This window comes from Pongo abelii, chromosome 3 (genome assembly GCF_028885655.2).
Source record: "Pongo abelii isolate AG06213 chromosome 3, NHGRI_mPonAbe1-v2.0_pri, whole genome shotgun sequence".
Taxonomy (NCBI): domain Eukaryota; kingdom Metazoa; phylum Chordata; class Mammalia; order Primates; family Hominidae; genus Pongo; species Pongo abelii.
Window position 1 is genome coordinate 194,536,682 of NC_071988.2, and position 26,948 is coordinate 194,563,629.

At 35.9% G+C, this 26,948-nt stretch overlaps 1 protein-coding gene across 2 annotated transcripts in view; it reads left to right on the forward strand.

Annotated features, from left to right (window-relative positions):
* Positions 1–26,948, forward strand: part of GALNTL6 (polypeptide N-acetylgalactosaminyltransferase like 6) — a 1,265,432-nt gene that overhangs the window by 493,478 nt on the left and 745,006 nt on the right. For both annotated transcript variants that reach the window (XM_024246076.2, XM_024246077.2), the window contains one exon: positions 21–159. In XM_024246076.2, coding sequence (XP_024101844.1) covers positions 21–159 — 139 coding nt within the window. The remainder of the gene's footprint in view (positions 1–20; positions 160–26,948) is intronic.

Here is a 26,948-nt window from a genome sequence, read left to right on the forward strand (position 1 = left end):
ATTTTGTTTTCTCCTGCTAGGGAAAGGTGAACATGGGAAACCTTACCCCCTTACTGAAGAGGACCATGATGACTCAGCTTACAGGGAAAATGGTTTTAATATTTTCGTCAGCAACAATATTGCTCTAGAGAGGTCTCTGCCAGATATTCGTCATGCTAAGTGAGTATCAGCACATCAGTGATCAGGGTGGGTTTTTTTGGTTTGTTTGTTTTGTCCTTTGATTGTTTTTTTAAATGTGTATCACTGTGAGATATGTAACCAAATATTTTATCCTAATAATTTTGATAAAAACTCATATTGCATCATCTTAAATATACCTGATCTAAATTGGAGTAACCATTAAAATTTCAAAACAATACTGAATCTCTAAAAATTCAATACACATTTTTGTTGACTGTGTTAACTCATTAACATGAAATATTTTAAAACAATATCCATACTTTTAACTTTTGATCATGTAAATTACAAAGCAAATGTTTTTTGCTGGTTATTAGAGCTACCAGAACTGTCTACATGTGCATGTCTTCTATGAACTTCATCTCACCCCAGACAGATTTAGTGCCATGGTTGTTGCATTTTCATAAGGAATACCCTAAATGAATGCATCCATAATCCAAAAGTGATAAGTAGTGATTGCTGGTTCAATTTCTTGTCACTTTATGAACTGCTTGTGGCTTGTCTGTTGACAGTGAGTTGAGTTTGTATTGAACTGTAACTGCATATTATAGTTGAAATGATACTACTATATATACTTACCCCAAATCCATCCTTTCTCTATCCACCCCCATCTACCTCTAACATCACTTATTGTACTTTTCATTTTAATGTGTTATTGTTTTCCTAATAGCATAAACACCACCAAAGGATACTGAGAACATGGAATGTGATAAGAATTTGGAATGTAGTGTTGGCACATGTATCTGATAAATCTATCTAACTGTACTAATATAGCTATCCTTCCACCCACAACAACCCAAAAACTTCCCTATGGAAACCCTGGTGTGAGAGAGAGAGAATCAAGGAAAAAAAATTAGGGCAACTAATTAAAATAAGAATTAGAAATCTAAATTAAACCAGTAATTTAAAGTGAATAAAACTCCTTAACTTTGTGCAAAGATAATTGACCCTTTAGAAAAAAATATCAGTACATTATGGTTTGAAGGACTATTTTCTAGTTGCCATTTTGTATCTTTAGAAATTTATTTAAAATTATGAAATAATTACTGTTTTTCTCCTCATGTTTTATATGAAGTTGCATTTCCCAATATAGCTAAACAGAGGACTAATGTGAAGAACAATCATTTTTTTCCTAAATTGAGTGCTTTATATATTGACCCAGGCCTTTTAACCAGCCAAATTATCCCCAGGTTACCTGAAATTATCTACAGTAATTCTCACTGACCAAGAACATTTCTAGTTACGAGAAATTTTAATACCTAATTGCACATCATCAAAGATGCATTAAGTTGCATTGCTGGCATAATAAATATTCTAAGAGAATAATTTTTATCTATCCAGTTCTCCCCCACCCCCACACTTCTTTTTTTTTTAGACGGAGTCTCCCACTGTTGCCCAGGATGGAGTGCAGTGGCTTGATCTCGGCTCACTGCAAGCTCTGCCTCCTGGGTTCACGCCTTTCTCCTGCCTCAGCCTCCCGAGTAGCTGGGACTACAGGCGCCCACCACCACACACGGCTAATTTTTTGTATTTTTAATAGAGACGGGATTTCACCTGTTAGCCAGGATGGTCTCCATCTCCTGACTTCGTGATCCGCCCACCTCAGCCTCCCAAAGTGCTGGGATTACAGGCTGAGCCACCGCACCTGGTCCCCACCACAACACTTCTAATCTCAATCTCTTAATGTGTATTCAAGTGGAAATAATGACAAGTTTAGAAACACGGGAAGGGGAACATCACACTCTGGGGACTGTTGTGGGGTGGGGGGACGGGGGAGGGATAGCATTAGGAGATATACCTAATGCTAAATGATGAGTTAATGGGTGCAGCACACCAGCATGGCACATGTATACAAATGTAACTAACCTGCACATTGTGCACATGTACCCTAAAACTTAAAGTATAATAATAATTAAAAAAAAAAGAAACAGTGCAGAAAATCACTGAAGTCAAAAGAAGGCAGTTATTCCCATTCTTCTCAAAAAAACTATTTTTAGTGTGAACACCATCTTTTAAGAAAAGATCTTATGTAATAATGGGAAAAAAATGGAAAGATGTAAAAAAGATTCTGAAAGTTTTATTAGGGTTATTGAATTTACAATATGAAGAAAGCATTATTATAAATGTTACAGAAGAAAAATATGGCCAAAATATAATCTGTGATAATATTCCAACTTAGTTACTAAGGCTGGATATTTAATAGGACAAGGGGTCATGTAGTAAGAAAAAAAGAAAAAATACGAAAACAAACAACAACAGCAACAAAAACCTTGAGAGGGTTTGAGATGGTTAAAAAGAAAGTGTTAAGTATGATACCACCAGGAATAAGGTCCACCTTGGTGAGGTCAGTATTTGACTCTTAGCAATGCTGGAAGAGAAGTCTGATGTCACCCCTGATTTTGCCAGTGCTCCACCTGCAGGAAACGGAGAGCCAAAGAATGTCTTACAGGTTCCCACTGTTTAAAGTACTATGCTTTTGACTTCATCTGTGCTTCACCAAATGCAGGGCAGGTACATTTAACCACAAGAGTATGCAGCTCTGTGTAAGTGATCTTTGAAATTAGAAGATCAACTTGTGACATATTTCAGTATTATCTATTTAACTAGGCTGAAAGTGATGGACCATAGCTTTTTTATATTCACACAGTCTATAGAATAGAATGCAAACTTTGTATGACTTTTAAAATAAAACATCACACTTCTTTTTTTTTTTTTTCTTTTTTTTTTCTTTTATTATTATTATTATTATTATTATTATACTTTAGGTTTTATGGTACATGTGCGCAATGTGCAGGTAAGTTACATATGTATACATGTGCCATGCTGGTGCACTGCACCCACCAACTCGTCATCTAGCATTAGGTATATCTCTCAATGCTATCCCTCCCCCCTCCCCCCACCCCACAACAGTCCCCGAAGTGTGATGTTCCCCTTCCTGTGTCCATGTGTTCTCATTGTTCAATTCCCACCTATGAGTGAGAATATGCGGTGTTTGGTTTTTTGTTCTTGCGATAGTTTACTGAGAATGATGATTTCCAATTTCATCCATGTCCCTACAAAGGACATGAACTCATCATTTTTTATGGCTGCATAGTATTCCATGGTGTATATGTGCCACATTTTCTTAATCCAGTCTATCATTGTTGGACATTTGGGTTGGTTCCAAGTCTTTGCTATTGTGAATAATGCGGCAATAAACATACGTGTGCATGTGTCTTTATAGCAGCATGATTTATAGTCCTTTGGGTATATACCCAGTAATGGGATGGCTGGGTCGAATGGAATTTCTAGTTCTAGATCCCTGAGGAATCGCCACACTGACTTCCACAAGGGTTGAACTAGTTTACAATCCCACCAACAGTGTAAAAGTGTTCCTATTTCTCCACATCCTCTCCAGCACCTGTTGTTTCCTGACTTTTTTAATGATTGCCATTCTAACTGGTGTGAGATGGTATCTCATTGTGGTTTTGATTTGCATTTCTCTGATGGCCAGTGATGGTGAGCATTTTTTCATGTGTTTTTTGGCTGCATAAATGTCTTCTTTTGAGAAGTGTCTGTTCATGTCCTTCGCCCACTTTTTGATGGGGTTGTTTGTTTTTTTCTTGTAAATTTGTTGGAGTTCATTGTAGATTCTGGATATTAGCCCTTTGTCAGATGAGTAGGTTGCGAAAATTTTCTCCCATTTTGTAGGTTGCCTGTTCACTCTGATGGTAGTTTCTTTTGCTGTGCAGAAGCTCTTGAGTTTAATTAGATCCCATTTGTCAATTTTGGCTTTCGTTGCCATTGCTTTTGGTGTTTTAGACATGAAGTCCTTGCCCATGCCTACGTCCTGAATGGTAATGCCTAGGTTTTCTTCTAGGGTTTTTATGGTTTTAGGTCTAACATTTAAGTCTTTAATCCATCTTGAATTGATTTTTGTATAAGGTGTAAGGAAGGGATCCAGTTTCAGCTTTCTACATATGGCTAGCCAGTTTTCCCAGCACCATTTATTAAATAGGGAATCCTTTCCCCATTTCTTGTTTTTGTCAGGTTTGTCAAAGATCAGATACTTGTAGATATGTGGCATTATTTCTGACGGCTCTGTTCTGTTCCATTGATCTATATCTCTGTTTTGGTACCAGTACCATGCTGTTTTGGTTACTGTAGCCTTGTAGTATAGTTTGAAGTCAGGTAGTGTGATGCCTCCAGCTTTGTTCTTTTGGCTTAGGATTGACTTGGCGATGCGGGCTCTTTTTTGGTTCCATATGAACTTTAAAGTAGTTTTTTCCAATTCTGTGAAGAAAGTCATTGGTAGCTTGATGGGGATGGCATTGAATCTGTAAATTATCTTGGGAAGGATGGCCATTTTCATGATATTGATTCTTCCTACCCATGAGCATGGAATGTTCTTCCATTTGTTTGTATCCTCTTTTATTTCCTTGAGCAGTGGTTTGTAGTTCTCCTTGAAGAGGTCTTTCACATCCCTTGTAAGTTGGATTCCTAAGTATTTTATTCTCTTTGAAGCAATTGTGAATGGGAGTTCACTCATGATTTGGCTCTCTGTCTGTCTGTTATTGATGTATAAGAATGCTTGTGATTTTTGCACATTGATTTTGTATCCTGAGACTTTGCTGAAGTTGCTTATCAGCTTAAGGAGATTTTGGGCTGAGACAATGGGGTTTTCTAGATATACTATCATGTCATCTGCAAACAGGGACAATTTGACTTCCTCTTTTCCTAATTGAATACCCTTGATTTCCTTCTCCTGCCTAATTGCCCTGGCCAGAACTTCCAACACTATGTTGAATAGAAGTGGTGAGAGAGGGCATCCCTGTCTCGTGCCAGTTTTCAAAGGGAATGCTTCCAGTTTTTGCCCATTCAGTATGATATTGGCTGTGGGTTTGTCATAAATAGCTCTTATTATTTTGAGATACGTCCCATCAATTCCTAATTTATTGAGAGTTTTTAGCATGAAGGGTTGTTGAATTTTGTCAAAGGCCTTTTCTGCATCTATTGAGATAATCATGTGGTTTTTGTCTTTGGTTCTGTTTATATGCTGGATTACATTTATTGATTTGCGTATATTGAACCAGCCTTGCATCCCAGGGATGAAGCCCACTTGATCATGGTGGATAAGCTTTTTGATGTGCTGCTGGATTCTGTTTGCCAGTATTTTATTGAGGATTTTTGCATCAATGTTCATCAAGGATATTGGTCTAAAATTCTCTTTTTTTGTTGTGTCTCTGCCAGGCTTTGGTATCAGGATGATGCTGGCCTCATAAAATGAGTTAGGGAGGATTCCCTCTTTTTCTATTGATTGGAATAGTTTCAGAAGGAATGGTACCAGCTCATCCTTGTACCTCTGGTAGAATTCGGCTGTGAACCCATCTGGTCCTGGACTTTTTTTGGTTGGCAAGCTATTGATTATTGCCACAATTTCAGCTCCTGTTATTGGTCTATTCAGAGATTCAACTTCTTCCTGGTTTAGTCTTGGGAGGGTGTATGTGTTGAGGAATTTATCCATTTCTTCTAGATTTTCTAGTTTATTTGCATAGAGGTGTTTGTAATATTCTCTGATGGTAGTTTGTATTTCTGTGGGATCAGTGGTGATATCCCCTTTATCATTTTTTATTGCATCTATTTGATTCTTCTCTCTTTTTTTCTTTATTAATCTTGCTAGCGGTCTATCAATTTTGTTGATCCTTTCAAAAAACCAGCTCCTGGATTCATTTATTTTTTGAAGGGTTTTTTGTGTCTCTATTTCCTTCAGTTCTGCTCTGATTTTAGTTATTTCTTGCCTTCTGCTAGCTTTTGAATGTGTTTGCTCTTGCTTTTCTAGTTCTTTTAATTGTGATGTTAGGGTGTCAATTTTGGATCTTTCCTGCTTTCTCTTGTGGGCATTTAGTGCTATAAATTTCCCTCTACACACTGCTTTGAATGCATCCCAGAGATTCTGGTATGTTGTGTCTTGGTTCTCGTTGGTTTCAAAGAACTTCTAAGAAACTTTTCCTTTTCAGTAAGCCAATTGAAACTACAGTCTCAGTGCTAGGAGGGAAGAGTTTAGTTTTCTTTATTCTAGGATTTTGCAATGGAAGATATGGGGACTCCTATCTTGAGATTTAACTGAACTTGATCTTATTCTAAAGCATACTAGCTGGACTTATGCCATGTGATAAACTATTGGTCACTCCCTGTATATTTAAGTGTTCTGTACTCTTTCATATTCTCACATTTAGTTAAAAAAAATCATGGTTTTATATGTTTTGATATGTAGTGCACATTCTAGTTCACTGTGAAGAATATTTAAGACAATTTATTTCAGAAATCTTAATACATAGGCTTTTTTTTTTTTTTTCCTGAGACGGAGTCTCCCTCTGTAGCCCAGGCTGGACGGCAATGACACGATCTTGGCTCACTGCAACCTCCGCCTCCTGGGTCCAAGCGATTCTCCTGCCTCAGCCTCCCGAGTAGCTGAGATTACAGGCACCTGCCACCAAGCCCGGCTAAATTTTTTGTATTTTTAGTAGAGACGGGGTTTCACCACATTGGCCAGGCTGGTCTCAAACTCCTGAACTCAGGTGATCCGCCTGCCTCGGCCTCCCAAAGTGCTGGGATTACAGGCGTGAGCCACTGCGCCAGGCCTGCATAGGCATTCTGAAAGAAATTTTCTGATTCATTTCTTCACTAGTATAAAAATAAACTGCTTTTTTTGGCTTTATTATTTCAGAATCAGCATAGATTTCCTTAAGTAGGAGCCATAGACGAAGGACAGTATATTGGCATGTGTGCAATAATTTGATCAGTTTTACTTTTATCCAAAAAATAAATTTCAGGCTTTTCACTTTTGTTTTTAATTTTTAAAATAGTTTTTCTAAATGCTCTTAACATCTCTCTGTCTTACAAATTGTTTCAGCTTCTTACACTATCTATGCTTTGGTATGTCAAATTTTTTATCTTTTTTTATATTCTCCTAGCCCTAAACTTTCGGTTGATTTTTTTTTTTTTTTTTTGAGATGGAGTTTCACTCTTGTTGCCCAGGCTGGAATGCAATGGCGCAATCTCGGCTCACTGCAACCTCTGCCTCCCGGGTTCAAGCAATTCTCCTGCCTCAGCCTTCCAAGTAGCTGGGATTACAGGCATGCGCCACCACACCCGGCTAATTTTGTATTTTTAGTAGAGACAGTTTCTCCATGTTGGCCAGGCTAGTCTTGAACTCCTGACCTCAATCTGCCTACCTTGGCCTCCCAAAGTGCTGGGGTTATAGGCATGAGCCACTGTGCCTGGCCATGGTTGATTTTTAGATTTTTTTGAGCATATACTTGATGTATTTTAAATACTCAATCTCTTCTTCTGTTAGTGTCAAGTCATGTCTGTATCCATAGTGCCTGCGATCAGCCTGAATCTCTCCTTGGAACATCTTATCTTTATATTTTATTTAATGCAATGTTGATAAGAATTTTACAATGAGCACTTCTGTATGACAAATGTCCAGTCAATGGATATCTCGGTGGCCTGGTTTTATTTTGCCACACTTTAAGTTTTTCTCCACTTGTGTATTGATTTTGCCATGTCTTTGTATTTAGTCATCTACCTGAGATGTCACATATATTCTTAGCATGCTATGGAACACCTTATTTAACTTATAGTTCAGGATGGGAGACATAAGACATCTATTTGAAATATACATATAAAATAGGGAAATAGAAAACTATGTAAGAATGGCCTATATAGAAAAGAAGCTCTGATAAATTTATGCATGAATATGTTGTTGCTAAGATAAAATTGAAGAATTTTTAAGCAAGTATTATTCCCTGGATATGGAAAAATTAATCAAAAGTTATCACAAATACCCCGTAAGCATGATATAATTAATGTAATTAATGTGGGTAAGAAAAATTCATATCTATGAAAAAAGGAATAATTGAGATAAAGAGATAGAAGAACCATTCTAATAGGAGAGTTGAGGTAGGTTTCACAGCAATTTTGGGTAAATGCATCTTTGATATGAGTTTCATTTTTTTGGCTGTTATAAAAGTATATGTGTTTATACAGATAAATATTTATGTACCTACATATTACCTGAGATAGACTTCTAAGGTGGCTGAGTAGCTGAGATATTTTAAAATTAATATAGTCTCACTTTGTATTGTGACTTTTTATCATTTCTTTTTTATATCACTAATATTACCCAGGTAGAAATAGTTTTAGCTTCATGACTTTGACAATAAATGGAGTATGAGGTATCAGAGTGTTCTCTCAACACTCAATACTCCATTGCTTGTCAAAGCCATGAAGCTAAAACTATTTCTGTCTAAGAGAATCTTTACAACCTCTTGGATTATATGATTGTTTTCACTAGGGTTGCAGGTATGCCAGACTAATGTAGCCCTGTTTCCTGTAGTTTCAGAACCATTTGAGAGATGGCCTTAGAAATGATCTGCTATGAAAACATTCTCTTTATTATTGTTGCATTTCTATTGGTGAGCATGGTTTAGATGTAGGCCAAGTATTATACTCAATACTGAAGTCCAGAATGAGGCACATTCAGTCTTCAAGTCACAGACATTGCTGGATAGCATAATCAAAATTGTCAAACTTAAGTCATGGATGGCAGAATAAGATGACTGATCTCCGCAGGCAAGCAGGTTCCAAAGCAGAAAAAAATGAAGAAGGAGCTGGCCAACTACAGTAAGCTTTGTAACTCAAACCCACGAATCTCTTTCTCCGGGGAAGAAACTCTGAAAAGGTGGAGAAAGGCCAGGTGCGTTTGTCTAATGACTGTCCTGCCACATGGGAACATCTGTAGAGAAAAGAAGTCTCCTCCTGTGATAAGTAGTATATACTTACAAGTACTTACATGAAGTACTTACAAAGTAAGCACTATATGCTATTTCTTGATATATACAGACTTTTGAGCAAACTCTTGATTTTTCACTGCCTTATATTCTAAATACTCCTGCCTTCCTGGAAGTATATTGAATAATGATTCTAAATATATTGACTTGCATGACTTGCATTGTGATGCTGAACAAGTCAAATTATGTTTTGAATGTTTATGTGCCCATTTCCGTAAGCGGGGATGCAAGTTTCTTCAGCTTTCTCACCATGTACGAAGATTATTAAAATTGGGACAAGGTTTACCAAATCAGCGATAGCATGATCTATTCAGTTATTTCTTTGTCTTCTGATAATGATCTTTTTGATTCCCTTTTTTATTTTCCAGTTATATCATGGAGATGTAAAATATAGGGAGACCTAGTGTATTCTAATTTCACAATTTTAATTGTAAATACATAATTAGATTTTTTATTAGAAAGAATAATTATGTATTCAATTTCTTTCAAATAAGATTTAGTAAATATACTATAAATAGTTTTTATTTTATTTTTATGCATAGTAGAAAAATGTGATCCGTTTTGACTCTTGTCTGTGTAATCCTAGAACTCATTGGCAAACATATTTGAGTTTAACCGTCCAAAAATTTGCAAGGATAATTTTTTATATTTCTCAATTTCAAAAGCCACATAAAAAGTGAATAGCACTAGTTGATTGCCTTTTCCATTTTTATTATGATATCCTTGTGAACTTGATTAAGTACCTTCATTCAACAAGTTTACAAGTGAATTCAGAAGCAAAATAAACTAAAATGACTGTTCATGCACTCCAATTAGGTGTGAATGTTGCCACAGAGACAGAGATGGGAAATGTATCCTTTAAATCAAATGCTATTCTAGCCTAGGGTACATCTGAATATTACTTAAAAAATAAAGCAATTAAATGATAAGCAGGAGATTGAAAGAAGGAATAGCTAGAATCAGGTAGAAGCCGTCTTTCAAAACTGTTATTTAAGTGAGTACCCTTCAATATTTTTTGAAAACCAATTGTATGCACAGTAATACAGACATTAGTACATAAGTTCTAAGGGTCATTACAGAAAGTCATAATGAAATAACAACAACAAAAAATTTAGATATACCTCTTATTCTTGACTAAAGCCTGAAAAAGACAGAAGATGTTTATCACTGTAACTAAGAGGTGTGTCTTAGTGAAACAAAAATCTTCCTTGGAGAGATAACAGTTTAAGACTTGTCAGACATTAACCTTTTGGAGTGACTGACAGACCATGAGGCTGGGTCTTTGAAAGGCTGAATGAGGCCAAGCGCCATGGCTCATGCCTGTAATCCCAGCACTTTGGGAGGCTGAGGCAGGTGGATCACGAGGTCAGGGGTTCGAGACCAGCCTGGCCAACATGGTGAAACCCCATCTCTACTAAAAATAGAAAAAAATTAGCTGGGCGTGGTGGCGGGCGCCTGTAATCCCAGCTACTCTGGAGGCTGAGGCAGGAGAATCACGTGAACCCAGGAGGCTGAGGTTGCAGTGAGCTGAGATCACATCATTGCACTCTGGCATGGGCAACAAGAGCGAAACTCCATCCTCCCCCCTCCAAACAACAACAACAACAGCAACAAAAAAAGAAAGGCTGAATGAGGACAAGGATAAGGGAACTGGAGTCTAAAAGGATAACAATGGGAAAATAGTGCACATGCAAAAAAAAAAAATCTAAAAATAAACTATAGCTGCTTCAAAATCATGTGTGTTGAATATCAAATAACAGCCTTTGTAATCTTATGATAAGGATCAAATAAATAAAACTAAGAGCATAGGTTTGAGAAATAGATTCATAATTTTAACTCTTTAAAGAAAAAAATCTGAAAATTTGATGTAATCATATACGTTGCTCTGTAAGGTTTATCTAGCAACTGTATTTCTAGATTTTCCCCTTCCTCATTTTACTCCTACCCACAGAAGTTTACTGAAATGACAGACAGTGATTTAAGATTTTAGGTTGTATATAAAAAAGAATGAGTCTGTAAGAAAATTCTGCCATTTTAAAGAGAATGCTGGAGCTTCCTTTCCAAATCAGCAAGCCATGTAATCTTAAACTATTGTTAAAGTAATCACTAGCACTTAGATTGTGATGCCAAACAGTGGCATTAATAAATGTGATTGCAGCCAAAGGATAATCTGTAAATCTAATGCTCATTCAAATTAAAAAATTAAAGTAGATATATCACGTATTCTCTTGAACTTAATCATTAAACAGAATTGGTTGAACCATCAATGTGCACGTTACCATACTACAGAGGAAATCATTTAAAATTTTAATAAATTTATCTCATTTATAAAGATTCTTGATTTGAATATTTTAAATGTGCACTTAAAAACTATTAATTTCATTCTCAAGTATTCACAGATAATTGTACTTGATTTTATAAAAGAAAAATTGTCTCTATAAATTTTATTTTAAATCATTATCTTAAAACGTACTTTATCAAGATTAGAAATCCTGATAAGTATTTTTCAATAACAAATGTGCTCTTCCCTGAAGCACATTTTTAGTTATCTGACAATTATTTATTAAGCATATGAGTGACAGGCACTTAGATGAGTTTGTAAATAAGTCATCCAAAGGTTGACTCTGGCATGTCAGCATAAGGTACTCCCCTGACTTGCTCCCTGGTGAAGTTAGTGAAAATTATTTCTTTAAAAATACCTAAGTCTCTGGAAATGGTCCTAAAGGCAAATAGAAAGGGAAGAAACATCTATTCAAGACAATTGATGAAAATTTGGTAAGAAAGGAATTTGCGGTATCTGAAAGAAGATCACTCTATCCTTCTCTCCCAACTCAGCAAGTCAGAGACACTACTTCAGACAGATGCAACCAAGAACACAGGGCTTTCTATTGGCCTCACTCCTAATCCAAGAGCCATTTACCTAGGAGGAGCAGGATTTCAGTATCTCTCATCCTGCTCCTTGTTTCCTGTTACTAAGAGAAAGTCTTGGGTAATCATAGTACAGAGGTGGGCATCTCTTCTTCCTCTTAGCCACCACACATGAAACAGAGGCTCTACGTGGGGTATACCATGCTGAGAATACTTCAGGCCCTTATTGTACTTTGCCCAGTTTGTGATGTGGTGATTTCACATGAGTGATGCAAGTAGAGAGGTTCTCAGGCTACTGGTCCCCTCTCCCTGAGTGCTCAGCTTCTAGAGCAGGGTGTCTTTCCAGGCATCTTGGCCTTGTCCCCAAACTTATCTCCAGAGCTTTGCTTCAGAGATTTTGCCTGAGAGAGAAGCAAGGCACAAAACATATAGCACCAAATATCTTCCCAAAGAAACTGACTTCTTTGCAACATTGCATAGAGAAGTTCAAACCTAACGTCACTCTGAAAAAGAGATTGTGGTGAAAAGTAATTGTACGGTGGTGGTTTGTATATTTATGAAGATACAGCCTAGACTATAGGCCAGCCATTTTGCATGAGAGAAATAAAGAATGAGAAACTTGGGAGGATCCCTCCTGGTTTCTGTGATATTTCAGAACAAATATCACAGAGAGACTTCAAAAACTAACCCTTCAGTGAGCCACAATTTGAACAGATTAGTGTGTAGAACAATTTATATCCCAGGGCATTGTTAAAAACAAGAAAGCAATCAACCAGCAATTAGTGGTGTTTAACAGCGGGATATGGTCAGGAAAGAGAAGAAGAAATCCCTACGAATACCACTGTCATCTCAGGCTGAATGTGGGCATACCCAAAGCCACATCTCCCTGAGGAGCAACGCTGGAGACTTAACCATGTGATGAAAAGAAACAGACTTCAAACAAAATACAGTGGTTTTCTTTTATCTGTGATTTCACTTTTTGAGGCTTTATTTACCTGTGGTCAATCATAGTCAAAAAATAAGTGAGTACAGTACAATAAAATATTTGGAGAGAGAGTGAGACCATATTAACATAATTTTTGTTACAGTATATTGTTATAATTGTTCGATTTTATTAGTTATTGTTGTTAATCTCTTACTCTGCCAGATTTATAAATTAACCTTATCATAGGTGTGTATGTACTGGAAAATAATAATAAATATAGAGTTAGGTACTATCTGCAGTTTTAGGCATCTACTAGGGTCGTGGAACATATCCCCCATGGATGTGGGGGTTGGGGGCTACTCTAATCAGGCCAGTTACTAAAAAAATAAACAAGCAAATAACATAACAAGTCCAAGTGGGAGGCAGCATAATCAGTACTTAGAGTTGCTAAAATATATCATCTGAAACATCCTGTTTCCAACAAAAACTTATAAGCCATGTGAAGAAACAGTAAAGTGTGACTCCCCAGAATAATAAAAAGGCAGGTAATACAAACTGTCTGTGAGAGAAATCAGAGATTAAATATAACAGAAAAAGACTTCAAACTAGCCATCATCAATACATCTACTGAACTAAAGGAAACATAATAAAAGAAACAAAGAAAGGTATTATGATAATGTTTCATTAAATAGAGGACATCAATAAAGAGAGAAATTAGAAAACAACAAAAAAGACCAAATAAAACTTCTAGAGTTGAAAGCTGCAATAGCTAAAATAAAAAGTTCTTTTGAGTGGCTTAAGAAAAGACTGCAACTGATAGAAGGAAGAAATATCAATGTTACAGTAGGTAGTAAGGCAGACACGAGCAGGGCAGGAGAGGGTCCCCTACCACCAGAAATGTCAGGCAACCGTCAGGTGATGGTCAGGCAATTATTAAACTGTCTCTCTAAGATAATAATTGGTCACAGCTGGCACCAGGGAAAGGCAGGCTTGTAATAGAGAGAAACATCTGAAACTGGTGATCAGCAGCTTCCTGATAAGATCTCAGGAGCCCGGCAAGTGAGCTCAAGCATGCACACAAAGGGGCAAAATGGTGGAGTTTAACTGGTATATGACCCTCTAGGAACATTCAGATTGTAAGAGAAGAATGCCTCAAGTGAGCATTCATACAACTCCAGTAAACACACTGCATGCAGACAGTCCACCCAAGGGAAGAATCAGGGGAGAAGTAATGCAAGACCCTAGAAACATGCCAATATATGAAACCCCAAGTCAAAAGGTCAAACCACACACTTGATCACTCAAGTCATGCACTTGGCCCTCTTCCATGCATAATTCACTTCTATTCATGCCTGCTCTAAAGCTTTTTAATGAACTTTCACTTCTGCTCTAAAACTTGCCTTGGTCTTTCATTCTACCTTATGCCCCCTCGGTTGAATTCTTTCTTCTGAGGAGGTAAGAATTAAGGTTGCTATAGACCCATACAGATTCACCACCTATAACACCAACATTGAAGACAAATAGAGATTATGCAATATGAATGTATGAATTTGTTGTCACATTATTATAGGGAACTACCTGAGACTGGGTAACTTATAAAGAAAAAAGTTTTAATTGACTCATGGTTCTGCAGCCTGTACAGGAAGCATGGCTGGGGAAGCCTCAGGAAACATAATCATGGCAGAAGGGGAAGCAGGCAATTTCTTCACGGTAGAGCAGGAGAGAGAGTGTGAAGGTGGAGGGGCTACACACATTTAAACAACCAGATCTCGTGAGAATTCTATGGGATAGCACTAGGGGCATGGTGCTAAACCATTAAAAACCACCCCTGTAATCCAGTCACCTCCCACCAGGCCCCACCTTCAACATTGGAGATTATAATTCTACATGAGATTTCGGTGGGGACACAGTGCCAAACCATATTAATGGAGAATAAGAAGAAAAAAGAATGAAGAAAAATAAACACAGACTCAGATGAATGCAAGACAACATCAAGCAAACCAACATGTATATAAGGGGCATTTCTGAAGGACAGGAGAAGAGTTAATAGTAGAAAAAATATTCTGAGAAATAATGGCAGAAATCTTCAAATTTATTTAAAAAGCAACAGCCTACATATCCACTATATTTCTGCCATGCTTCATGAACACATGGCTGCAGGAACACAACAAATTATTTCATCCTTTAGTAAAGACATAAAATATCATAATACATAACATTTTAATTAGATTACTGAATAAAATGTCAATTTACAAATTAGGTTTCTATAGAATAAGTGAGCAAATAAAGGGATAACTGCATGGATAAATAAATAGTAATGACCCCCTCATTCAAACATGCTCACATATACTTGGCAGTCCAGACTAATTTTTCAGACCTGTCAAAAGCAAAATAAATTACTAGATATCACTGCCTTATCAAAGGTAACTGACATGGGCAAGATTAGAATAGAAAAACAGTGTGACTAAAACCAGCCATTGAAAATTGAATACGCTGACATTAACACAATTACTATGTAAATTGGTGCTTGGAAATGACTTATACAGATATGCTTTATAACATGCTTGTCACTACCCAGGTGCCAAGTTGACATTTTATTCTTCTATTGAGAATGAGAAGAGACAACCTTAACTGAATCAAAATAGTTTTGCAAGAAATCATGCAATGACAAAAGGTTGAAAGAAAATAAAGAAATTTCCTATCTTTCTGAACATGTCGGACCCTTTATATAGATTTTTTAAATAATTGGTCTGCTAACTATAATATTATTAGCTATTCTGATAATTTTTTTTAGGAAATCTGGATTTCACAGAATTGAACTACCTGAACTGTCATCTATCAGTAAAGCCATGTTACAAGGTTTTTAGTAGACTAGTAGGCAGTAAATTAACCAATTAATAAATTAGTATGGAGTCTAAGTTGCTGGCACTGTTATTTATAAAGGTGTCTAAACACCATTTTTGCTCTAGCCATGAGGTCAGAAACAAATTGTAGTATTTTGAATTGGTGTCCTTTCCACACAGACCCTAATAAAACTGACTGGAAATGAGTTGACACTCCATCACTATTTCAGGGAATTCCTTTGATTATTTCAAAATGGCACAAAATCTTAACCTTTTAGACTATGAGCCATAAAAGAATCTCAGAATATAACTTTCTGCCTGTTTATTATGATTATTACTATATGTTAACTCATTTACCATTATATGAGAAATGTTCCAAATGTCATATTTTACATGATGTGTGTGTATATATTCATTTTAATCTGAAATATGTTAACATAATTAAGGAATCCTTAAAAATACACTATCACTTCATTCTTCAGATTATATTTTCAGGTAAAGCATGCTGAATAATATGATAGAGTCAGATGCCAATGTTACTTGAACAAACTTATTAATGAATATTAAGAATATATTTGAAGCCAATCATGTAAATGGAAAGTATTTATTTTCTGATATTACTTTAAAAGGAAAAAAGAAATAAATTCACTTAATTTTGAGGGCTCTGAGAGTCATGACTTTAAATACTAAGCTTAAATTTCCTTTTTGAAAGGGCAGTTTTCTATAAACACATATTTTGGAAAATTTAATAGTTCTCTTAGTAATTGACTAAAATAGACCAAAAAATTAAGTTGGAATGTAGGAGATTTAAACAAAATCACCAATAAACAGGCTTAATTTATGTTTATTTGTATTTATTGGCTACTATATTTAATAATGTCATAATAAATATTTTTTCAATTGTACATGGAATATTTACCAAAATAGAACATATGCCAGTACATTAACAACTCTCAATAAATTTCAGTGGATTGAAGTAATAGAGTATTTTCTTTGACCAAACTTCTATTAAATTATTAATCAATAAAAATAATATAAGTATGCCAATATTTAGAAATTAAATAGCATTTATAAAGGACTCATGAATCAAATATAAAACTAGTTAGCTTAGAAAATATTTCAAATAGAATGATAATGAATATACATCCCAAAGTTTGTTAATATGCTTTACATATAAAGTGCTCCTTATAGGTAAATGTGTAGATTTAAATGTTTAAATTTGTAAAGAAAATTTCATTTAGTTAAAGTAAGTACAAAGAAGGAAATAAATCAATGACTTGGTCAAAAAGAAGAAAAAATAATAATTCAAACTGTAATACTTTGAACAGATTAATTAAATTTCTAAATCCCAAGAAGTATTTCTAAGAAAAAAGAAAGAGAACAACACATTATTATCAATTATGAAACACAGACATCATTAAACTTTCAACAAGCATTTAAATTATAATGAAGGAATATTATAACCATTATGCCAATACATTTGACACTTAGATAAAATATAAAATTTTATTTAAATACCAACTGTTGCTATCACAAAATGAAGCAGAAAATTCAAATATCTGTGGAACTATAAAACATTAAATTTGTAATTAAAAGACTACCAGGCAGGTTCTGATTTCTGGGTAAGATGAAAGAAACACATGCTTCTCTCATTCTCATTGAACTCAAATGTAAAATCTAGGCAGAGTTGTGGCCCCGCTGATTGAAAACACTGGAAAAAATAAATAGCAATAGGTGGAGAAGGAAAAGGCATGAGAATTCAAAGTAGCAGTGAAATGATGCTGTGAGCCTGAGTTCCTTAAAATAATGTTTGACAGTTAAAGCAAAACAACATTTCCTGTAATTTTCAATGTACCTAAATATATGAGACAACTATCAATCACTTAGGGGAGTATAAAGGAATCTATATGGTAATATAATTTTAATGATCAAAGTGAAATGGTAAAATGTTCATTTTAAATACACTGGAGAAATGAATTATATATTCTTTATTTCCTAGAACAATCACTAAAATGTTATGCAAAGATTAAAATCACGATGGATTCATAGAAATAGAATACTAAAAAATATATAAATACCCAAAGAAAGCAGAAAAGGGGAACCACTTGGGGGAATAAAAAAAGAAAACTAAAAGAAAACACTCCACTCTACAATAGCAGAATTTATATTCTTCTCATGTGCACTATGAAATATTTATCAAAATAGACCATATCATAAGTTATGAAACAAATGTTAATGAGTTGAAATCTTACAAAGTATATCACTGATCATAGAATTAAACTAAAAATCAATAACAGAGGGATAACAGAACAATCTCCAAAAACTTAGAAACCAACACATAGTTTAATAATCCATGCACTGAAAAGGAGGTTTCAAAGGAAATTAGAAAATATTTTTAAATGAACAAAAATAAAAATATACATACCAAAAGTTATCTGTGTATATAAAGCAATTTTAAGTTTTATAATTCTATGGTTATAAAAATAGAAAAAACCCTCAAATCCATAATTTAAGGTTTCAGTTTAAGAAAGTAGAAAGAGAAGAGCAAAATAAATTCAAATAATAAATATCTTACTGGATTTGTGAAATTATCTGTATTTACTTACAGTTCTATCAACTTTCGCTTCATATTTTTGGAAGCTTTGTTATTGGGTGCATAAACATTTTGGATTGTTATGTCCTCTTGAGGAATTGGCCTCTTTAACATGAGATAAACTTTTATATCCTAGGAATATTCTTTGCTTTGAAATTCATTTTATTACCTATTAATAAAGTCAATTTGGCTTTTCTAAGTAATGATAGCATGACATATCTTCTGTACATTTACTTTTGAACTTATTTGTGTTTTTATATTAAAAATAAGTTTATTGGAGGAAAGAGGTGGCAATCTGGCAATCTCTGCCTTTTATGAGTTTGTTTAGATTACTTATAGTCAATGTGATTATTGATATGTTGTCTCAAATTTACCATATTAATATAGCTTCTCTATTTGTATTATTTATTCTACTTTTCTCTCTGGCTTTGCCTTCGTTTGGATTAATTTTATATTTATAATCTATTTCATCTTTTTTGAGGAGTGAAGTTGATATAATTCTTTTTGTGTTATTTTAAGTTGCTTTAGTGTAGATAAAATATGAAATTATATTGATCTATCTTTAAGCAATGTTACCTGACTTTATTTATAGTATAAGTATTTACAAAAGTATACATCCATGTCTCCAGTTCTGGCCTTTATGCTATTATTGTGAAATATTTTGCTTCTATTTATATTATAAGCCTAAAAATATAATACTATCATTTTTGCTATAAGCTAATCAATTATATTAATATTTTTAAGTGAATAGATAATAATAAAAGTTACTTTAATAACTAACAACATAATTATCTTTTCTGTTGCTTTTTTATTTTTATATGACCTAAAAGTCATTCAGGAGCAGGTTAATGGCCATGTAATTGCATGGTTTTGAGAAATATTTTTTAGTTTTGATTTCTATATCTATTGTGCTGTGCTCCAAGAGTGTGTTTCATATGATTTCAGTTCTTTTACATTTGCTGAGGACTGTTTTATGTCTGATTGTGTGGTCAGTTTTAGAGTGTGTGCCATGTGCAGCTTAGAAAAATGTATATTTTGTTGTTTGGGGTGGAGAGTTCTGTAGAGGTCTATTAGATCCATTTAATCTGTTGTTGAGTTCAGGTCCTGAATATCATTGTTAACTTTCTGCCTCAGTGATCTAATATTGTCAGTCTAGTGTTGAAGTCTCCCAGTGTTATTGTGTGAGAGTCTAAACCTCTTGGTAGGTCTCTAATGACTTGCTTTATGAGTCTGGGTGCTCCTGTGTTGAGTGTATATATATTTGGGATACTTGGTTGTTGTTGAATTGAACCCTTCACCATTATGTAATGCCCTTCTTTGTCTTTTCTTGATATTTGTTGGTTTAAAGTCTGTTTTGTCTAAAATTCGCATTGCCACCCATGCTTTTTTTCCCATTGTTATTTGCTTGGGAGATTTTCCTCCATTCCTTTATTTTGAGCCCATGGATATCGTTGCATGTCAGATGGGTCTTTTGAAGACAGCATATCATCTGGCTTGCCTTTTTTATACAGCTTGCCACTCTCTGCTGTTTAAATGGGGGCATTTAGCCTATTTACATTCAAGGTTAATATTGATATGTGTCGATATGATTCTCATTTTTTGTTAGCAATTTATTATGCCAGCTTGTTTGTGTGATTGCTTTATAGTGTCACTGGTCTGTGTAATGATGTGTGTGTTTTTTTATTGGCTGCTAACAATCTTCCCTTTTCATATTTAGTGCTCTTTTCAGGATTTTTTATAAGGCAGGTCTGGTGGTAATGAACTCCGTCAGCATTTGCTTAGTTGAAAAATGATCTCATTTCTCTTTCAATGAGGAAGTTTAATTTGGCTGGATATGAAATTCTTGGTTGAAGATTTTTTTTTTCTTTAAGAATGTTGAATATATGCTCCCAATCTCTTCTTTCTTGTAGGGTTTCTGCTGAGAGGTCTGCTGTTAGCCTGATGAGGTTCCCTTTGTAAGTGACCTGCCCTTTTGCTCTAGCTGCCTTTAACATTTTTTCTTTCATTTTGCCCTTGGAAAATGTGATGATTATGTATATTGAGGATTTTCTTCTTGTGTAGAATCTTGTAGGGCTTCTCTGTATTTCCTGAATTTGATTGTTGGCTCCTCTAGTAAGATTCTGGAAGTTTCCATGAACAATGTCCTGAGATATGTTTTCCAAGTTATTTGCTTTCTCCCCTTCCCTTTCAGGGAGGCCAGTGATTCATATATTAGTCCTCTTTACATAATCTCACATTTCTTGGAGGTTTGGTTTATTCCTTTTTATTTTTCTTCTTTATTATTGTCTGACTGTATTATTTCAGAGATCCAGTCTTCAAGTTCTGAGATTCATTCCTCAGCCTGGTTTATTCTGCTGTTAATACTTGCTATTGCATTGAGAAATTCTTGTAGTGTATTTTTTCATACTGGGTATTTTATCTTTCAGCTCCTGTGTCATTTCGTTGTGATTCTTAGTTTCTTTGGATTAAGTTTGCCATTCTCCAGAATCTTGATGATCTTTGTTCCTACTCATATTCTGAATTCTATTTCTGTCATTTCAACCAACTGATCCTGGTTAAGAACCCTTGGAAAACTAGTGGAGTTGTTTGGAGAACATAAAACACTCTGGCCATTTGAGCTGCCAGGGTTTTTGGGTTGGTTCTTTCTCATCTGTAGGTGGGTGTTCCTTTAATTGCTGGGCTCCCTCTGATTGAAGTGGTCAAGCAGGGGCAGGGCGGTTGTACTGGAATCTCAGGTCAGGCAGCCCTGCCCAGTGAGGACCAGGACCTACATGGAGAACAGTCTGTCCATCTTTTCTTGAGGTGGGTGCTCTGTGTTGGTGGTCCATACCAGTCTCTGGACCCTGTGGATTCTCCAGAGCCTGGAGACAGCAAAGGTAAGGGCTGCAAGAGAGCAAAGATGGCAACGTGTTCCTCCCACTGGAAGCTCTGTCCCAGAGAGTTGCAGAGCTGCTATTGGCTAGTAGCCCCAGCAGGGGGTGGCTGGAGACCTAGGCCAGGAGGACCCACCTAGTGAGAAGATACAGGATCAGGGAACCATGTTACAAACTGTCTGTACATTTTTCCATAGGGCTGCTGCCATATGCTGGGTGTCCACTCTAGTCCCTAGTCACCTTAGATTTTTCAGCACCTAAAGATATCAACAGTGAAGGCTGCAAAAGAGCAAGGATGGCAGCCTACCCCTTCTTCTGGGAGCTCATCCCAGAAAGGTATGAACCTGTTGCTTGCCTGAACCACTGGCAGGGAGATTGTAGACCTCAGTACAGAGATCCCACCCAATGAGGAGGAACAAGATGTGTGTGACCTGTGTGAAAAAGCAGCCTGGCCACTTCTCTGTAGAGCTGCTGCACTATGCCAGGAAACTGCTCCAGTTCCTAGTCACCTCAGACCCCCTAGAGCCCGAAGGCAACAATGGCTAAGGCTGTGAAGCAGCAAAGATGGCAACCCATCTCTCCCACTGGGAACTCTGTCTCAGAGAAGCTGGGAACCACTGAAAGGTGGGAAACACTGGCAAGGGTGGCTAGTGACCCCAGCCAGGAGGTCCCACTTACTGAAGAGAAAGCGAGGTCAGGGATCCCAGTCTGGCCACTTTTCCACAGGGCAGCTACACTGAGGGCAACAATAGCTAAGGCTGTGAACCAGCAAAGATGGCAGCCTACCCCTCCCTTTTGGGTGCTGCATCTCAGGGAGGTATAACACTGCTACTGGTGGCTGGCTGGAGTTCCAAGCCAGTGAGTCCTATCCTTCAAGGTGCAGTCGGAACAGGGCCTGCAGACCATCACTGCTCAACCCCAAGGATTCATCTCCTTTTCTAGGGGTGTGTATGGGAGTCTAAACTCCTGTTTTGTTGGAGTTGCAACCACTTTTGCTGGGAAGCCCAGAGCTGGGAGCTTCCAGGGCTCCACCTGTGCCTGAGCGGCCACTAAGCCAAGACTCCATGTAGCTCTGGGTGTCAGACTGCAGGCCCTGGTGGAGGGGATTCATGAGGGGATCTCCTGACCCAAGGTTTGCAAAGATCCATTGGGGAGGTGTGGGTCCCCAGAGTTGCTAACTCACTTATCGCTTCCCTGAGCTAGGGAGGCTCTCCTGGCTCCGTGTTGCTCCTGAGTGGGAGTTCATCTTGCCTTGCTTTTCTTTGTTTTCCATGGGTTGAATTCTCTTCTTGATGAATCCCAATGTGTGTACCTGGCTATTTCAGCTGAAGGTGCTGTATTTACTTGTGCCCTCTTTTTCTCTCCATGAGAGTAGCCCACACTAGCTGCTTCTAGTCAGCCATCTTGGCCAGCTCCCAAGATTGTTGTTTTATTGCAGATTTTAACAACTTAATTTTGATAGGAAGTAGTACAGTTTATTTGACTTTTTGTGTTAAGCTTCACTGAACTTTTGAAGCTCAGCGTTTACCAATTTCATTAAATTTGGAAATTTTCCATTTCTTCAAATTTATCTTGTCTCTCTTCCCTTCTCTTTGGGGCACTTTAAGTGCATACATATTAGGCCTCTTGAAGTTGACCCCTTGCTGCTGACTTACTGTTAGTTTTATGTTCAGACTGTTTCTTTTTTGTTTCATTTTGGGTAGTTCTATTTCCAGATATTCAAGTTTACTGACCTTTTATTCTACAATATCTGATCAGCCTTAAATTCTAACCAACTTATTTTCATCTCTAAAAGTTGCATTTGGATATTTTAAATATCTTTTACATATCTTAAATTCAATTTTTCATTATCATCTTGAACATAAGGAAAACAGCACTAATAACTTTAATATTTTTGCCTATTAATTATATTATCTATATCATTTCACTTAATTTTTTTCTCATTATTAGTTCATTTTTGCCTGTTTTAATGGTTGATTTTTAAAAATTTATTTTATTTTACTCTCATCAGAACACTTAATATGCGTGTAGATGTTACACACATATTACAAAATGTTCAACATTTTGTAAAAAAAAAAAGAAAAGAGTAGTTTTTGTTTTGTTTTGTTTTTGAGATGGAGTTTCACTCTGTCACCCAGGCTGGAGTGCAGTGGTGCGATCTGGGCTCACTGCAACCTCCATCTCCCAGGTTCAAGCAATTCTTCTGCCTCAAGAGATCTACTCTTAAAAGTGAATTTTTAAGTATACGATACATTATTGTTGATTATAGGTACAATATCATACAACAGATCTCTAGAACATATTGATTTTAATTGGCTGAAACTTTAGGCTTGTTGATTAGTAGCTTCCCAGCTCCTGTCCCTCTATCCACTGGCAACCATTCCACTCTTCTGTTCTATGGATTTGATTATTTTATGTACCTCATTTAAGATAAATCATGCAGTATTTATTTTTCTGAGACTGGCTTATTTAACTTGGCATAATATTCTCAAGTTTCATCCATGTTGCTGCATGTTGCAGAATTTTCATCTTTTTAAGGCTGAGTAGCATTTTATTTATGTATATACCACATTTTCTTTATCCATTCGTCCATCAACAAACATCTGGGTTTCTTCCACACTTTAGCTGTTGTGAATAGTGCTGTAATAAATATAAGAATGCTAATGTCTCTCCAAGATTAGTTACTTTTGATAAATCCCCAAAAGAGATATTGCAGGATCATATTTTAGTACTATTATTAATTTATTAAGAAATCTTTATACTGTTTTTCATAGTGGCTGCACCGTTTTTTATTCTCCAGACTAAACCGAGTGTAAGGGTTCTAATTTCTACACTCTTGCTGACACCTCTCTTTTGTTTTTTCAATAATGACCTTTCTGACAGGTGTTAGGTGAAATCTCAGTGTGGTTTTCATTTGGATTTTACTAATTAGAGATGTTGAGCATTTTTTAATATGCCAGTTGGCCATTCGTGTGTCTTCGTTGGATAAATGTTTAAGTAATTAACTCATATTTTAAAATCTGTATATTTTATTTTTTTAATATTTACTATTTTTAATTTGTAAAAATTTATAGGATATATGAGAAATCTTGCTACATATATATAAGGCATAATTATCTAGTCAGAGTGTTTACAGTGTCCGTCACTTGAGTGCAATACATTTTTAAGTGTAGGCACCCTACTCTGCTATCAGACATTGAATTTATTTCTTCTATCTTACTTTATGTTTTTATCTTTTAACCCAGTTCTTTTCATCATCCCTCCTACCCCTGGCTCCCAATTGACCCTTCCTAGTCTTTGTTATCTACTTTACACTCTATTTCCATCTGATCAAGTTTTTTTTTTTACCTCCCACATATAAGCGAGAACATGTGAAATTTGTCTTTTGTATCTACCTTATTTTAATTAAGATAATGACCTTCAGTTTTATCTGTGTTGGTGCAAATGACATGATTTTATTTTTTGCTGGCTGAAAAATATTTCATTGTGTATATATACTATATTTTCTTTGTCCAGTCATCTGTTCATGAACACTTTGCTTGATTCAATATATTTGCTATTGTAAATAGTGCTACAATAAACATGCGAGTCCAAGTATCTTTTTCATGTTGATTTCTTTTCCACTGGGAAGATACCCAGTAGTGGTATTGTTAGATCAAATGGTAATTCTATTTTTAATTTTTTGGGAAATCATCATACTGTTTTCCATGCTGACTATACTAGTTTACACTCCCACCAACAGTGTACAAAAGTTGGCTTTTCTCTGCATGCTTGCCAAAATCTGTTATTTATTGTCTTTTTAATAATCACCATTCTAACTGGGGTAAGTTGTTACCTCATTGTGGTTTTGAGTTGCATTTCTCTGATAATTAATGATGATCAGCCTCTTTTTATATACCACTTGGTCATTTGTATGTCTTCATCTTAGAAATGTACATTGACGGCCGGGTGCAGTGGCTCACACCTGTAATCCCAGCACTTTGGGAGGCCAAGACGGGTGTATCACCTGAGGTTGGGAGTTCGAGACCAGCCTGACCAACATTGAGAAACCTCGTCTCTACTAAAAATACAAAATTAGCCGGGCATGGTGGTGCATGCCTGTAATCCCAGCTACTCGGGAGGCTGAGGCAGGGGAATCGCTTGAACCTGGGAGACGGAGGTTGCAGTGAGCCGAGATCATGCAATTGCACTCCAGCCTAGGCGACAAGAGTGAAAGTCCATCTCAAAAGAAAAAAATAAAAATAAAAACAAAACAAAACAAAAAACAAAATGTACATTGATGTCCTTTGCCCACATTTTAATATAATTATTTGTTTTTCTTTTTGTTGAGTTGAGTTCCTTTTATATTCTTGATATTAGTGTCCTGTTGGATGAATAGTCTGCAAATAATTTCTCCCATTAAACAGTTTGCCTCTTTTTCTGTTAATTGTTTTCATTTACATTGCTTTGTAGAATATTTGTGGTTTAATATAGTCCCTCTTGTCTATTCTTGGTTTTGTCACCTGCACTTTTGAGGTCTTAGTCATAAATTGTTTGCCTAGACCAACATCCACGGGAGTTTTCCCATGTTTTCTTCTAATATTTTTTATAGTTTGGGAGCTTATGTTTAAGTCTTTAATATATCCTGAGTTTATTTTTGTATGTGGTGAGAGATAGGGGTCTAGTTTTATTCTTCTGCATGTGACTACCCAATTTTCCCAGCACCATTTGTTGAATAGGGTGTCCTTTTCCCAGTGTAAGTTCTTGTCAACTTTGTTGAAGGTCAGTTGGTTGTAAATATGTGACCATATTTCTGGATTCTCTCTTTTGTTCCATTGGTCTGTGTGTCTATTTTTATACCAATACCAATGCTATTTGGTATGGTTACGATACCTTGGTTACTACACTTTCCTATATGATACGATACGATACGATACGATACGATACGATACGATACGATACGATACGATACTTTGATTACTATAGCCTTGTAATATATTTTGAACTCAGGTAATGTGATAGCTTCAGCTTTGTTCTTTTCGCTTAGGACTGCTTTGGCTATTTGGGCTCTCTTTTGGTTCTATGTGAATTTTAGGACTGCTTTTTCTAATTCTGTGAAAAATGGTATTGGCATTTTGATAGAGATTGTGTTGAATTTGTAAATTGCTTTGGATAATATGGTCATTTTAATGACATCAATTCTTCTGACCCATGAGTATAGTATATTTTTCCATTTGTTTTATCTTCAGTTTATTTCATCAGTGTTTTGTAATTTTGCTTGTAGAGATTTTTCACATCTTTGGTAAAATTTATTCTTAGCATCTTTTTTATAGCTATTGTCAATAGGATTGCCTTCTCAATTTCTTCTTTGGTGTACAGAAATGCTGCTGATTTTTTTACATTAATTTCTTATCCTGAAACTTTACTGAAGTCGTTTATTAGTTCCAGGAGCCATTTGGCAAAGTCTATAGGGTTTTCTAGACATGTAATCTTGTCATCAGAGAAGAAAAAAAATTTGATTTCATCTTTTCATATTTGGTTGCATTTATTTCCTTCTCTTGCCTGATTACTCAGGCTAGGACTTCCAGTACATGTTGAATAGGAATGGTGAGAATGGCCATCGTTGTCCTTTTCCTGTTCTTAAGGGGAATGCTTCTAGTTTTTGCCCATTCAGTAGGATGTTTGGCTGTGGGTTTGTGGCTCTTATTATTTTGAGGTAAGTTTTTTCAATGCCTAGTTTGTTGAAGGTTTTTATTGTGAAGAGATGTTGAATTTTATCAAAAGCTTTTTCTTTGTCTATTGAGGTAATCATATGACTTTTTTTTTTTTTTTTGAGACGGAGTCTCGCTCTGTCGC